Here is a 13693-nt window from a genome sequence, read left to right as displayed (position 1 = left end):
CGCTGTAAGTTTTTCATAAAGTTCCATTCGCTCAATTTAAAGAACTGCTAACAAGATGCTGAGCTGACTAGTGGGCCCGGGGCCACTGACTCCACAACTTCTGATACACTAACTACTGCCCAAAGATAAGACAAAGCTTATCTCTGAACTGAAATAACTTCCAAATTACACTTTTTCTGCCTTCACAGGTTTTAAAAACCAGTTCTCTCTGGATTGATCTCACCAAATCCAGGTGTTCCTATTAGCATAGCTCACATTCCTGTAAAAACCACAACAAGTAAATAGACAAAGAAGTCAGGTACCGTGAGAATGCTTGCAAAATTGGACTCCAATGCTCAGGGATATCAATGGGGCTAAAAATTCCCTTCTACCAGAACACAAGAGGAGAAAGATAAGACATGTTAGTGGCACAGGAAAATTTTCAAACCCTTCTGAACAGGACTCTTTCAAGGGTGGTCTTCTGAAAAAGGAGAGAGGTGATGGCTTCTAGAACATTCTGACACTGTTAGGGTCTGTATATTGTCTAAAGTTCCTCTTTAGAAGGTGTTTATTAAGTCATAGACTCTCAGAGTTGGAAGGGAAGATGGCTTGTGGGTTCAGTGCCCCCATTTGATGAGCTAATTCCCCGTGCAGCCACCAAACAGGGTCTAGGGAGTCACTCTGGGGTCAGGCATCTTTCGTTACTGGGAAAGTGTTGACGGTTGACGAGGCGGGACAGTGGGTACATCAGATTCAATATCTTACTCTATGTTCATGTGTACAGGTTGGGCATCCCTAATCCAAAAATCTGAAATGCTCCCAAATCGGAAACTTTTTGAGAGCCAACAAGACACTGGAGCATTTCTAATCTCAATGTTTGGATTACGGATGCTCAACTGGTAAGTATAAAGCAAATATTCCAAAATCTGAAAAAAATCAGAAATCTGAAACACTTCTGGTCCCAAGCATTTCTGATAAGGGGTACTTAACCTGTACTTGAAATTCTCCATAATAAAAAATGTTTTTATTTTTAACTTTTAAATAGTTTTCGGTATAGGTAATCAGAGTCCCAACAACTCAGGGCAGCAGCCAGAGTCCCCTGAAAGGCCTGCCCATTCACTCTGCCAAAGCAGAGCATAGAGAAAAAGGAGGAGGGAGAGAAGGACAAGGGCGTAGGGGTGTGGGTAGGAGAGGGAGAGCTCCTCAAAACAACCCTCCTTCCTGAGGAGAAAAGAAAGGAAGAAGTGTTGTGCAGCACCTGGTCTTTCTGTGTTCTTCTCCAGAGTCCTTGAAGCCACGCTCTCAGAATGGAGGTCACCCTGTAAGGAGGGCCTTCTGCAAACACCCATGAGGTAGGTACTATCAGGATATAAGTGCCATTATCCCCACTTTACAAATGGGGACATGGAGGCCTAGAAGTTACACTTGGAGGGAGCAGAAGAGTGGGGCTTTCGGCTGCCCTGCTCCTGCCCCCTAGAGAGTTCAAGCTCAGTATGGTGCAGAAGGTCACATTGGTGGTGAGACAGCAAACATAATAAAAGGCTGCCTGCAGGGTACTCAGTGTTCTGCTGTGGCCTGACCATGCTCAGGGGGCTGGGCAGACAGGGACAGGCCTGCCTGCATCTGTCCTGGACAAGGTGCTCTCTGGGGTCCCTTCCACATGGGACACTTGACCAACCTGTGCGGACCAAGCCAGGTCAGGCTGCTGTTCTTTGGCCCCTTCCAGCTCTTGGGCGGGGGGTGAGGTGTCCACTGTTTCTGGTGGCTCCTCGTTTTTCCTCTCCTCTCACCATCTTATTTTGTACATGCTCTCTGTCTTACAATCAATTTTTCCTTTTTGGGGGAACCTATGTCTGACCTCATACTAGGGCAGTAGAGAAAGATTCACAGCCATCATCTCAAGGCTGCAGCTACTCTGCACTGAGAAGCGCCAGAGTCACAGGCAAAGAGACAATGCTTAACAGGACAGCCACCAATATCCCCTTTACAAAATGTCTCCATTTCTTTACCTGCTACTTTATCCCGAATAAGTTTTGCAGATTCAACTTCACCAATACTGCTGAACAGACTTCGTAACTCATCCTGGGTCATGTTCTGAGGGAGGTAGTTGACAATTAAGTTCGTTCTCCCAATGTCATCCCTGCAGTCTTCAGCCATGTGGTCTTCATAACCATTAGACATTGTATTTTTTAAAAATCTGCAAGGAAAGGAAAGATCAAGTAAATTCCAAATGTTCATGTTGCAGTATATTAAGGCAAAACTAATGACTACATCTGCACTTAGAAACTTTTCTTTTTTTTTATTCTTTTTTTTTTTTGGCAGGTGACCAGTACAGGGATGGAACCCTGGACCTTGCTCTACCCAACTGAGCTACCTACAAGTTCAATTCATGGCCACACAGAAACCTGCACATGGATGTTTATAGCTGATTTATTCATAATTGCCAAAACCTGGAAGCAACCAAGATGTCCTTCAATAGGTAAATGGATAAACAAACTCCATTACATCCATACACTAGAGTATTTTTCAGTGATAAAAAGAAATGAGCTATTAAGCCACGAAAAGACATGAAGGAACTTTACATGCATATTGTTAAATGAAAGACAAAAACTTGGAAAGGCTGTATACCATATGATTTTAACTATATGACCTTCTGGAAAAGATAAAACTACAGAGACAGTAAAAACGTCTGTAGTTGCCAGGGATAGTGGGTAGGGAAGGGAGATGAGAGACGAATGGTGGAGCACAGGGTATTTTGGGGGCAGTGAAACTACTCTATGTGATACAGTAATGGTGGAAGCAGGACATTACATGTCTGTCAAAACCCACAGAATATACAACACAAAGAGTGAAGCCTAATGTGAATTATAGGCTTTAATTAATAATAACATATCAAGGGCCGACCCCGTGGCGTACTCGGGAGAGTGCAGCGCTGGGAGCGCAGCAGTGCTCCCGCCGCGGGTTCGGATCCTATATAAGGATGGCCAGTGCGCTCACTGGCTAAGCGCGGTGCGGCTGGTCACAAAAATGACAAAAAAAAAAAAAAAAAAAAAAAAAAAAAAAAACCATATCAATATTGGTTCATCAAATTATAACACAGGTATATCACACTAAAGATGCTAATAATAAGGGGAATTATGTGTTGGGGAGAGGTACGTGGGAACTCACTGTAGTTTCTTTGCAATTTTTCTGTAAACCTAAAACTGCTCTAAAAAATAAAATCCATTAACACAATTCCAAGTTCAACCATTTTCAGTACAAGGGCTTCAAAGAAACCCACAAACAATTCCAGCAACATATTCAAGCTCCTGTAAAAGCATTTAGATTGTCTCTCAAGAGCTTTCCAAAGATTTCCAACTGCTTTCTGCCATGTCCACTGCTGCTTCCAGCTGGATACTGAGGAGCCTGTGGGGTGCACCTCGGACATCCTGCCTGTTGTCAAGCAGGCAGGCAATGGTCCTCCGCACCCTTTATTCCCAAAGACACAGGGACTGAGCCAGAAAGAAGTTAGGATTTCTCTACTAGTTAGAGGAACTCGGTTTTCATGGCTTACAGGCTCTGGAATGTCTTTCCAGCATGCCAAAGTCTTTACTTTCAGGGACAAACGTCAGAGTCCAGTGATGGCTTCAGAGAAGAGTCTGGATTGATGCAGCTAAGAGCACCAAGACTGCTCTTGTAAGAGTGCAAGGACTGCCTGCCGTACAGCTGCCTAATCTAAGGGAAGCCATGCCCCTACCTCTAAATTCCCAGGCAGTCATAGCCCCACCTGCCGTGGGTGCCTACCTGCCTAGACGTCTCAGCAAGCAGCCCACCCCCTTCTCCAGATCCCTATTGTTCAGCTCTGTATTATGTTTGAAAACCCAGTGCCCACAGTCATGAGCCTTCAGCCTTCTTTTAAAATAGCCTTGCCAGCAGTTACATAAAAATCTGAACACGCCTCTTAGATGGAGATTTCCCAACTAACCCTTGAATTAACACTGAAAGAAGAAATATGCCTGATTTCTTTTTTCCTGGTAGAAATGTTTGGGTCTTCCCTATATTCCTACTTTCAGAAACATGCAAAATTAGTAAAATTTCCCAGCATTTCTTCTACTTATTTGAAGATGTTCTATGCTCTCTGCTCTTTACAAAGTAGGTTAGTATCAAAAGCCATAAAAGATTGGAAAGTCAGACTTCAGAAAATTGAACATTTCTGTATGGCAAAAGATATCATAATCAAAGACAAGCAGCAGCAGACTGGGAGAAAATATTTGCTACACATTATATTATTTAGATCAATGGTTCTCACGCTGGGTGATTATGCACCCCAGGGGACAATGGGGAATGCCTGGCGACACTTTTGGTTATCACAACTGGGGGAGGTGGGGTTCTACTGGTATCTAGTGAGTGAGTAGAGGCCAGGGAAGCTGTTGAATGTTCTGCAAGGCACAGGACAGACCCCACAGCCAAGAATATCCAGCCCCGAATGTCAATACTGCTGAGGTTGAAAAAACTTAATTCACAGCATCTACAAATTAATAAGAAAAAAAAATATATATATATCATCAATAGAGAAGTGGACAAAGGATAGGAGCCACTGGCAATTCAAATAGTTAATAAACCCATGAAAAGAAGCTCACTTTTACAAATAATGAGGAAAATGCAAGATAAAATGAAATGCTACTTTTTGCTAGTCGGATAGACTAAAATCCAGTATGGATAAAATCCAGTGTAAGCAGGATAAAGGGGAAAAACAGCCTTATATACCATTGACACAAGATGGTTCAATCTTTTTGGAGAACTTGGCAGTACCTACCAAAATTTTTAATTTTTATTTCTTTGACTCATAACTGTAGGAATCTCTTCTACAGAAACAATCACATATGTACAGGTAAATTTGTGCGAGGAACACACAACTATGATTTGTAAAAGTACAAAACTAGGGCTGGCCTGTTAGCTCAGTTGGTTAGAGCGTGGTACTGATAACACCAAGGTCCAGAGTTCAATCCCTATACTGGCCAGACGCCAGAAACAAAAGTACAAAACTAAATATAATCTAAACATACATCAATGGGGGACGGCTAAATAAATACCAATTTTCAGGCTGGCTGGTGAGCTCAGTTGGTTAGAGCATGGTGTTGGTAACAACAAGGTCAAGGGTTTGGATCCTTGTACTGAACAACCGCCAAATAAATAAATAAATAAACAAACAAATAACAATTTTCGGTAGAAAGCACAGGAACGCCAGCATTAAAGAGTTTAATCACGAAAAATTCCATGAATCTGTTCAATCATCTGTGGTCATGCAATTTTAAAATAGATCATTAGCTCTAAAACAAACAAACAAAAACGTTTGCTGAAGGTTGATCCAAAGCACAAGGTTAACTCTGAAAAATTAAAATGCACACTGAAGTTTACTCCAAATGTGATTTGAACATTTCTCTTCTTCCTTCCTTTTTTCTTTATCCTGCCCTCTCTTCACCCTTTCTCTAAGAGCTAGACATCTAGTTTTTGCCCATGTCCTGTTTTCATGGATGATGAATTGAACAATGATTACCCTGTTCTTATTATCCAGACTGAAGTATCCTCTATGCCTGGCAAAAAGAGAACCTTCCAAAACAGGGGTCTGCACACCACAGTCTGCAGGCCAAATTCAGCTCACCACCTGTTTTTATAAGGAAAGTTCCAATAAAGTTTTATTGGAACATAGCCACTCATTTGTTTATGTATTTATTGCCTATAGATGGTTTTGCACTACAATAACAGAGTTGAGTAGTAGCAACCGTATGGCCCACAAAGCCGAAAATATCTACCATCTGGCTCTTTACAGAAAAAGTTTGCCGACCTCTGTTCTAAAAATGTAAAAATACAAAATGAGTCTCAAATACACTCTGCTCAGTGAAGGAAAATATTTGTGACACTGAGGTAGGTAAAAATTTCTTAGATACAACACTAAAAGCCCATTCCATTAAAAAAAATTATAACCTGGGTATCACCAAAATTTAAAACTTTCGCTATGTGAAAGACACTGCTTGGAGAATTAAATCTGCAGACTGGGGAAAATATTTGCAAAAAGGACTTGTATTCAGCACAAAATTTTTTAAAGCTCTCAAGATGTAACAATAAGAAAACAAACAATCCAGTTGCGAAAATGGCAAAAGATTTGAACAGATACTGCACCAAAGAAGATATACAAATGGCAAATAAGCACATAAAAAGATGCTCAACATCATTAGTCATTAGAGAAATGCAAATTAAAATACCCTTGAGCTACCACTACCCACCTATTAGAATGGCTAAAACAAACAACAACAAAACCGTGTAAGTGCTGATGAGGAGTGAAGAAACCAGAACTTTCATGAACTGCTGACAGGAATGCCAAAAATGTTACCGTCACTTTGGAAAACAGATTGGTAATTTTTTATAGTTAAATGTACACTTAGCATGTGACCCAGCAATCCTACTCCTAATTTTGACACAAAAGAAATGAAAACCTATATTTGTACAAAAACCTATACACAAATGTTTATAGCAGTCTTATCCATAATCACCAAAAACTCAAACAACCCAAATGTCCTCCAAGCTGTTTATCAATAAACTATGGTACACCATGCAATGGAATACCACTCAGCAACAGAAAGGTACTACAAACTAATGCTACTTGTATGAATCTCAAATACCTTTTGCTCAGTGAAAGACACCAGATTCAAAAAGCTAAATACTATGTGATTCCATTTCAACAACATTCTGGAAAAGACAAAACCATAGAGATAGATGTGTGGTTGCAGCAAGACGGAATTTTTTTGTTTCTTGGTGTTTCTTTTCTGCTGTCTTGATTCTGGTGGTAATCACATGACTCTATGCATTTGTTAAAATTCATAAAAACACTACACCAAAAAGAATGAATGTTCCCACATGTGAATTAAAAAATGAATTTAAAAAGATAAAAAGGGAACCTCTGCTTTGCCACTCTGTCTCACAGCCTGCTGGCTCCTCCTGACACACCCAGTCAAGTAGTGTGAGTAGCCCCCTGCAGGCAGAGTTCTCGGTCAACCAGCAACAGTGGAGAAACCAAACCCCCAAAAGCACAGTTTCCTGGTGCTTCAGGGCCACTCCCTCAACCTTTTCCAATTCTGCACCACCAATCTTGGGCCAAACAAGCTTCTCAAGCTCCAGCCACGACTGGTCCTTGTCACCATCCTATTATCAGTGGCTCCTAAGTAGTAGCCACCTCTGCCCCTCTCCATGTGGAAGGTTTGCAGACTCTCCCAAGTCAACACGCTCTGCCCCTCTGGTTTTCCATCAGCGGTGTCATTACCCACTGAGGCTCAGAGGTCATATTTTGCTCATAGCCAATCATGCTGTTAATAAGTGGCAGGGCCAGACCTCGCTACAGAGCAGTCTTCCAAGGATGAAATGTAAGACCCTTGGCGAATGGGCCCCCAGTGATTCTCCAGCCTCAGTCTCCACCTCTCCTCTCCCCCACTTACTCCAGCTTCTTCCCAACACACCACAGTCCTTCATTTTTCAGGGACTTTGTTTCAACTGCTCCCTTTACAGGGCATGTCTGCCCTCTCCTTCACCTCCCAGCTCATCTTTAAAAAGTCACCTTCCCCCAGGATGACAGGTTGCCCTAGTTTAGTTCTCAGTGCCTCTACACCATCGGTAGAAACTTTTATTACTGCCCTAATCAGTAATTATCTGCTTTACACCAATGCCAATGGTGAGAGCTTTGAGGGCCCACTGTCATCTAAGGGTCCCCAGGCAAACCTAGGTGTCATGCAGCAGGAGGGGGGTTGGCTGGCTCTCAGACTCACCCTGAAATCATGTTTGGCGTAATTCTTTTATGTTAAAGAAGGGCAGTTGGAAATTATCTTGACATTCTACTAACACATTCAGTATCCTACTTTATTAGGATCATAAATAGGCACCATCCCAAAGAATCAAAGGCAACTATAGGAAGCAAATACAGAAACTTCAAGTTTAGCAAAATGATTCCTGTTGATCTGGAAACATTTCCAGTTACTGGAGGTATTGGTGAGAAGTCTTGTTGGAATGATCTGAGAGTTTTCAACTCCATTGCACTATTCTAAACAATCCTGGTTGTCTGCATGATGTCAATGATGTTCATGTGTGTAGACCACCTACCACATATACAGGGGAGAGATATGTGTGTGTCTTTATACATGACGTAAAAATTCACATAAGTGGTATATATGTAAAACAGTGAGACTGGTTTCCATTAGGCACGTATGAGAAACTGTCTCATTTTATAGGGATGGAGCAGGCTTTCTAAACTACTTGAGCCAGAGCAAAACTAGAACAGTCAAATATATCTTCAGGCTCAACCTTGACACTTCTCACATCATCTGATGGGGCTTGGACTCAATTATTTCTAAGTTCCTTTCCAGATGCAAAATTCTGAGTCTTCAAGGTAAAAGTCTTGGGTCACCCAGGATTTTTCTGTCTCTGGTGCCAGAAAAAACTGAAACCACCACCTGACCCAATTACAACTGCCACTGGAGGCAAGGGCTCAGGTGGACATGGCGTACAGTTCCTTACTGGCCCCTGCTCATGGCGGGGAAGGCCTCCTGGCTGGGGCAGCTCTAGCTAAGTCATGGCAATTTTGTATCGACCAGCCTGAGAAGGCAGGGGAGAAGCACGGCAGGTGCAGCCAGCGTCTGGTCCTGTCCAAGTGCCCCACAGGCCCGAAAGGCACGATCAGCTCCACAGCCCTGCTAGCAGTTCCAGTGTCTTCCTGGCTAGTCAAGGCCAAAGGCCACTCAGGTGCTCTCGCACAGAAGTACAAAGCATATTATGGTAAGGAAAGCTCACGGGCTCTGGAGTCTGACAAGCCTGAGCTCCACTACTAATCCTACTGCTAATCAGCTGAACTACTGCAGGTAAGTCATTTCCCTTCCCTCAAATGGGGATGTTACCACCTGCTACACAGTGTCTGGCATGCAGTAAGTGCCCTTCTCCTTCCCCCTCATTAACAAAATCAAGGTGAACATGTGTCTCTCTCCAACCTCCCTGCCTCCAGCTGCAAACACCCTCATCTCCTCTCCGCCTGTCCTAGACCCCTTTCCTCCTCCCCTCAATTACTCTGTTTGGTGGCACATCCACACCTGTCCCCCAACTCACCTCTCTCCATTCCTCCTACCTAATCAAGCACCAAGTTCTGCCACTTTAACATCTGAGACATGTCTCTTAACTCCCTCCCCCCTCTCTCTGCCATTGTCCTTGTTCAGATCCCCATCACCTCTTGCCTAGGCTGACTTCTACGTGGTATCCCTGCCACACAATTATTTCAAACTCGGTGTCTCTAAACCCAACTCCATCTTTTCCCTCCAAATTAATCCTCTTCCTTCTGCCTCCTCATTTCTGCTCATGGTGACATCAGTCTTGCCACTGGGTCATTCTGGACTGTTCCCTCTCCTGTGAATTCTTCCTCTGGCATAAACGTCTCTGTGGGCAGCTGGATCCAGTCACTTCTGAGCTTCCTGATAAGCCTTCCTTCCCTAGCAAAGATGGAGTGGGAACCACATGCCAGGCACAGAGCAAGGCACTAGGCATACAAAATAAAGAAGCAATCTCAGTCCTGCCCCTCAGTCGTGCAGCCATTTTAGGGCCACCTCAGTGGTTTTGATTGGTTCATCCTCGTCTGTCCCCCAGCCAAGCAATCTTCTGGGATCACCTCTCAACCATACTCAGAAACCCTCTACCTCCTGACCCCAGCATACTTTTCTAGAATTATCTCCAAGTTCACGTTCCTGACCCTCTGCCTGGCCAAATGGGTCCACTCAGGCCCCTGGAGCCTCTTCATGCCTTCCTTCCTCCTTTTACTCACTCAGGCCATTTGCTGCCCCTGGACCCTCTTCCCCACGCCTGTCTGATCACAGCAGCCCATTTGGACACCATCTCTTTAATTACAAAGAAAAACCCAGCACCAGACAATCATTTACTTCAGTGCTTTCTCAATTCTGTTGTAACCAGCCCCTTCATCCTTCTGCTATTTAATCTCACACATCTAGGTCTCTTCTCCCCAATTCAGGTTCTAAATTCCTTGAGAAGACAATATCTTCCGCTTCTCCCTCCTCCCCTTGACAATGAACAAGCAGCTACGTTTCATGTTTTCAAGCTATAAAAGTGTGAGCACTGACTGTGCCAGTTCACACTGAGATTCTGGGTCAAGTGGGGATGGCCCAATGATCATGAGTGCACCCCTCACCCACGTGCAGACGTGGACACTGCGTTCTGCCACCTTCCCGCTTCCCGCTCCAGTGATGTGCCTTCTTGTCTCTATCCACACACTACGCCAATTCCTTCTCTTGCCTTCTCCATTTCTCTTAGTGACCACTCATCTCCCTGGCCACTCCAGCACAGACCCAGAGTCAGCCACATGCAACTTTTCTGACCTACAGGAAAGCAACTGCCTCCTTCCTGGTTTTCTGGCCTTCAGCTTCATTGCCCTCCAGCTCTTCCTCCTGTGTGCAACTCTTACTGCCTCTTTGTGGACTAACACTGCTCAGTAGCCATCCAAGGCCACCCAAACCCTCTGCTCAGCAGACACATGACTCACTCCATCCTTCTTACCTAAAAAGTCCCAGACCCCACGTCCCCCAAGCAAACTGAGATGCTCCCACCCTCACCCCTTTGCCTATACTGTTCCCACATCCAGCATCTTCTTTGCTTGGCAAACTCCTCCCCAACACTCCAGTCTCACCTCCTCCAAGAAGCACTCTGGGATCTCCTGTGCCCACCCGGGCTTGGTTAACAGTTCCCTTTTCTATGCTTCCACGTCAGCCAGTGCATAACTACCTCACTACAGTGGACTGAAATGATCCACACATACATCGTGTACATCCTCGCTGCCCCAGAGCCCAGCGCGGGGCCTAGGACACAGCAGCGGAACAAGAAGAGCTGTTCAAAGGAGGGAGGCGAGACTCACTTCCTTTCTATAGGCTGGTTTCCTTTGGCCTCAGGTCCTCCTCACTGCTTCACTATTGCCACCTAGGGGCGAAAGGTGGGCGCTGCAGTTCTCTCGCCATTCAGTGTTAGCAATTCAAGAAACTGAATGGGATGGGAACACAAACAGGGGAACAGTAGATTCCAGAGGGTGGGGGAGGAAAGGCGGCAGTCGGAGGAAGCTTCAAATGGTGAGGGAGCTCTGAGCTGAGCCATGCAGCATGGGAACAGCTCTCCAGGTGGAAGAGAACAGCATTCCAGGCAGAGGGAGTAACAGGCAGAGAGGGCGGGAGTTTGGGGTCTATGTGTGGATGAAGTCAGCAAGGAAGGGAGTGTTAGAGTGTACAAGAACTGGCAGCCCCAGCTAAGGGCTGCAGACTTTATCTTTTAAGCCACCCAAAGAGGTCAACACAATTTCCTTATTTTCTGCCCAAAGACTTTTTATCAGGAGTGACAAAATTAGATATCTGTTTACAAAAGACAACACACTTCCTGGAGTGTGGAAAGAAGAGACGGGAAGCAGAGTGAGAAGCAATAAGAAAGCATCAGGAAGACAGTATTTGCATAATTCTCCTCACGTTTTCTTTGTTGACTTGTGATCTCAGACTCAACACATCCAAAGTGAAATTCTGCCCCCTCAACACCAGTGCTCCAACATAAGCACGCTTTCCTTCCACATATGTTGGCCTCTTCACGGACCATGAAGTCGCAGAATTTTATAACAGATCCCAGCACAGAGCTTTATACACAGATGATCAATGACAACTGAATGGAATTCCCTGAAACACCACCTCTCAGGGTGCCCCGGACTCTTGTGATTATAAGAGCTACAAAGGCAGTTAAGAGTAAAGGGCTTTGAGTCAGATAGCCCAAGTTCAAATCTCGAGTCAGCTAGTTTTAGTCCTGAGACTGGTCATATCAAGTGACTCACCTAAGCCTTTATTTCTTCATCTCTAAAATGGAAATTATAACAGTACCTACCTCAAAGGCTGGAGACAAATGTCTGTAAAGTGTCAAGCACATAGTAAATTTTCAATAAACACTGGCGATTATTCATTACATTATTTATTCAGTGCCTACTATGCACAGACCATACACAATGCTAGGGACTTCCAACACCCTTAAATCTGCACAATACTTTTGTCCTTCCCATTTTACAGATAAGAAAACTAAGGCTCAGTGCAGTTGAGCTTGTTCAGAGTCTAGGGAGCATCACCTAGGGTGTCAGAGATGGGGTTGGAGAAACTTCTGGTGAAAGATCATTTAGTTCAGGAGTGGTTCTCACGTGTGTGTGTGTGTGTGTGAGAGAGAGAGAGAGAGAGAGAGAGAGAGAGAGAGAGAGAGAACGAGAGAGAGCGATCCCACAGGGGACATCTGGCAATGTCTGGAGAATTGTTGATCCTGGGGTAGGAGGGAGGGGTGGGCAGAGGGTGGGGATGCTGCTCAACTTCCTGCAACGCACAGGGCAGCCCCCCAAACGCCCAAAATTATCTGACCCAAAATGTCACTAGTGCTGAGGTTGAGAAACCCTTTTCTAGCCAGATCATCCTCCCTATTTATCCACTTCTGAAGCATCCGCCATTTGGATCCCACACGAATACTTTCGGTAAGGGGGGTTTCTGTTCCTACAGGGGCAGCCACTGCAGAATTTCTTCTTCACCTGGCTAGTACACAGGAGGGATCAGAACCCACTGTACTAAGGCTAGCAGCAGAGGACGCCGGAAAAAGGAAGAGCATCCATCTCTCATTGTTTAACTGCGTGCAGTTTGTGCTTTACACACACACTTTACAAATCCAAATGTTCCGTGCTCCACAACAGCTTTGTTAGAGATGGCGCTCAAAAAATACATTTTTTTTTCTAGGGCTCCCATACATACTAAAGGGTTTGCACACTTCTAAAAGGACCTCGGACCGGCCACGGTCCTCTGACAACGACCACAAAAGAATCTGTAGGATTTTCAGGGGGAGCGAGCCCGTGGACCGTGACCTCTGCGCGCTGAAGGCGCTCACCCCACTCCCCGCCTCTGCCTCCACTCTCCCGCCCCCGGATCCTAGGCTTCCAAGACTACCGGGGCCCCGGCCGCGGAGCCCGGCCCCCAGGCGCGTGCCCACGCCGGGTCTCTCTCGCCCGCCCCTCGCGGCGCCCGAGGAATCCGGTCCCGGGCCTGTCGACGGTGCCCACACCGGCCGCCGCCCGCCCGCTGCGGCCCGCGTGCGTCCACCCCCCCGGACCAGCGCGGCCTGGGCCTTGGCCGGTGCAGGCCCGCGGGCGCCCGCGGCCCGGTCAGGCGAGCTCAGGCCCGCCGCGGCCTATCCCGTCAGGCGCCGCCAAAAGGTCTCCGCCTCACCTGGACGTGGGCGGGAGGGCCCGGGGCTGCTCCGGGGCTCGGCGGGCGGCGGCGGCGCGGCGCTAACGGCTCCGCTCGGCCTCGGTAGCGGTGGTAGCGGCGGCGACGGCGACGGCGGCGGCGGCTCCTCCTCAGCGCGCACGACCCGCTCCGGCCCGCGGCCCGGACACGCCCCCCCGGCGCGCGCGCCCATTGGTCGGCGTCCGCCACGGCGCGCGGCTCATTGGCCGGTGTGGCTGTCGCGGCGCCCCGGGGCGCGCGGCGGAGGCGGGACTTCCTGCCGGCGCCGCCTGAGAAGGGCTAGGCGGCCGGCGGAGACGCGGGAGGCCGGCGATGGCCGCAGAGGGAGCGAGCTAGGGCCCGGCTCACGGAGGACGACTGGAGGCGGTGGCCGAGGAGCGGCGCCCTTTGTCGAACGC

At 46.5% G+C, this 13693-nt stretch overlaps 1 protein-coding gene across 1 annotated transcript in view; it reads right to left on the bottom strand.

Annotated features, from left to right (window-relative positions):
* Positions 1-13426, bottom strand: part of ELAVL1 (ELAV like RNA binding protein 1) — a 37727-nt gene extending 24301 nt beyond the window's left edge. The window contains exons 1-2 of the mRNA XM_063109059.1: positions 13275-13426; positions 1989-2176 (exon numbers count right to left, since the gene is read on the bottom strand). Coding sequence (XP_062965129.1) covers positions 1989-2160 — 172 coding nt within the window. The 5' untranslated portion in view covers positions 2161-2176; positions 13275-13426. The remainder of the gene's footprint in view (positions 1-1988; positions 2177-13274) is intronic.
* Positions 13427-13693: the final 267 nt, after the last annotated feature.

The sequence above is a fragment of the Cynocephalus volans genome, chromosome 10, assembly GCF_027409185.1.
Source record: "Cynocephalus volans isolate mCynVol1 chromosome 10, mCynVol1.pri, whole genome shotgun sequence".
In the NCBI taxonomy this organism is placed as follows: domain Eukaryota; kingdom Metazoa; phylum Chordata; class Mammalia; order Dermoptera; family Cynocephalidae; genus Cynocephalus; species Cynocephalus volans.
Note: the sequence above shows the minus strand (reverse complement) of the source record. Positions and strands in the feature narration are given on the sequence as shown.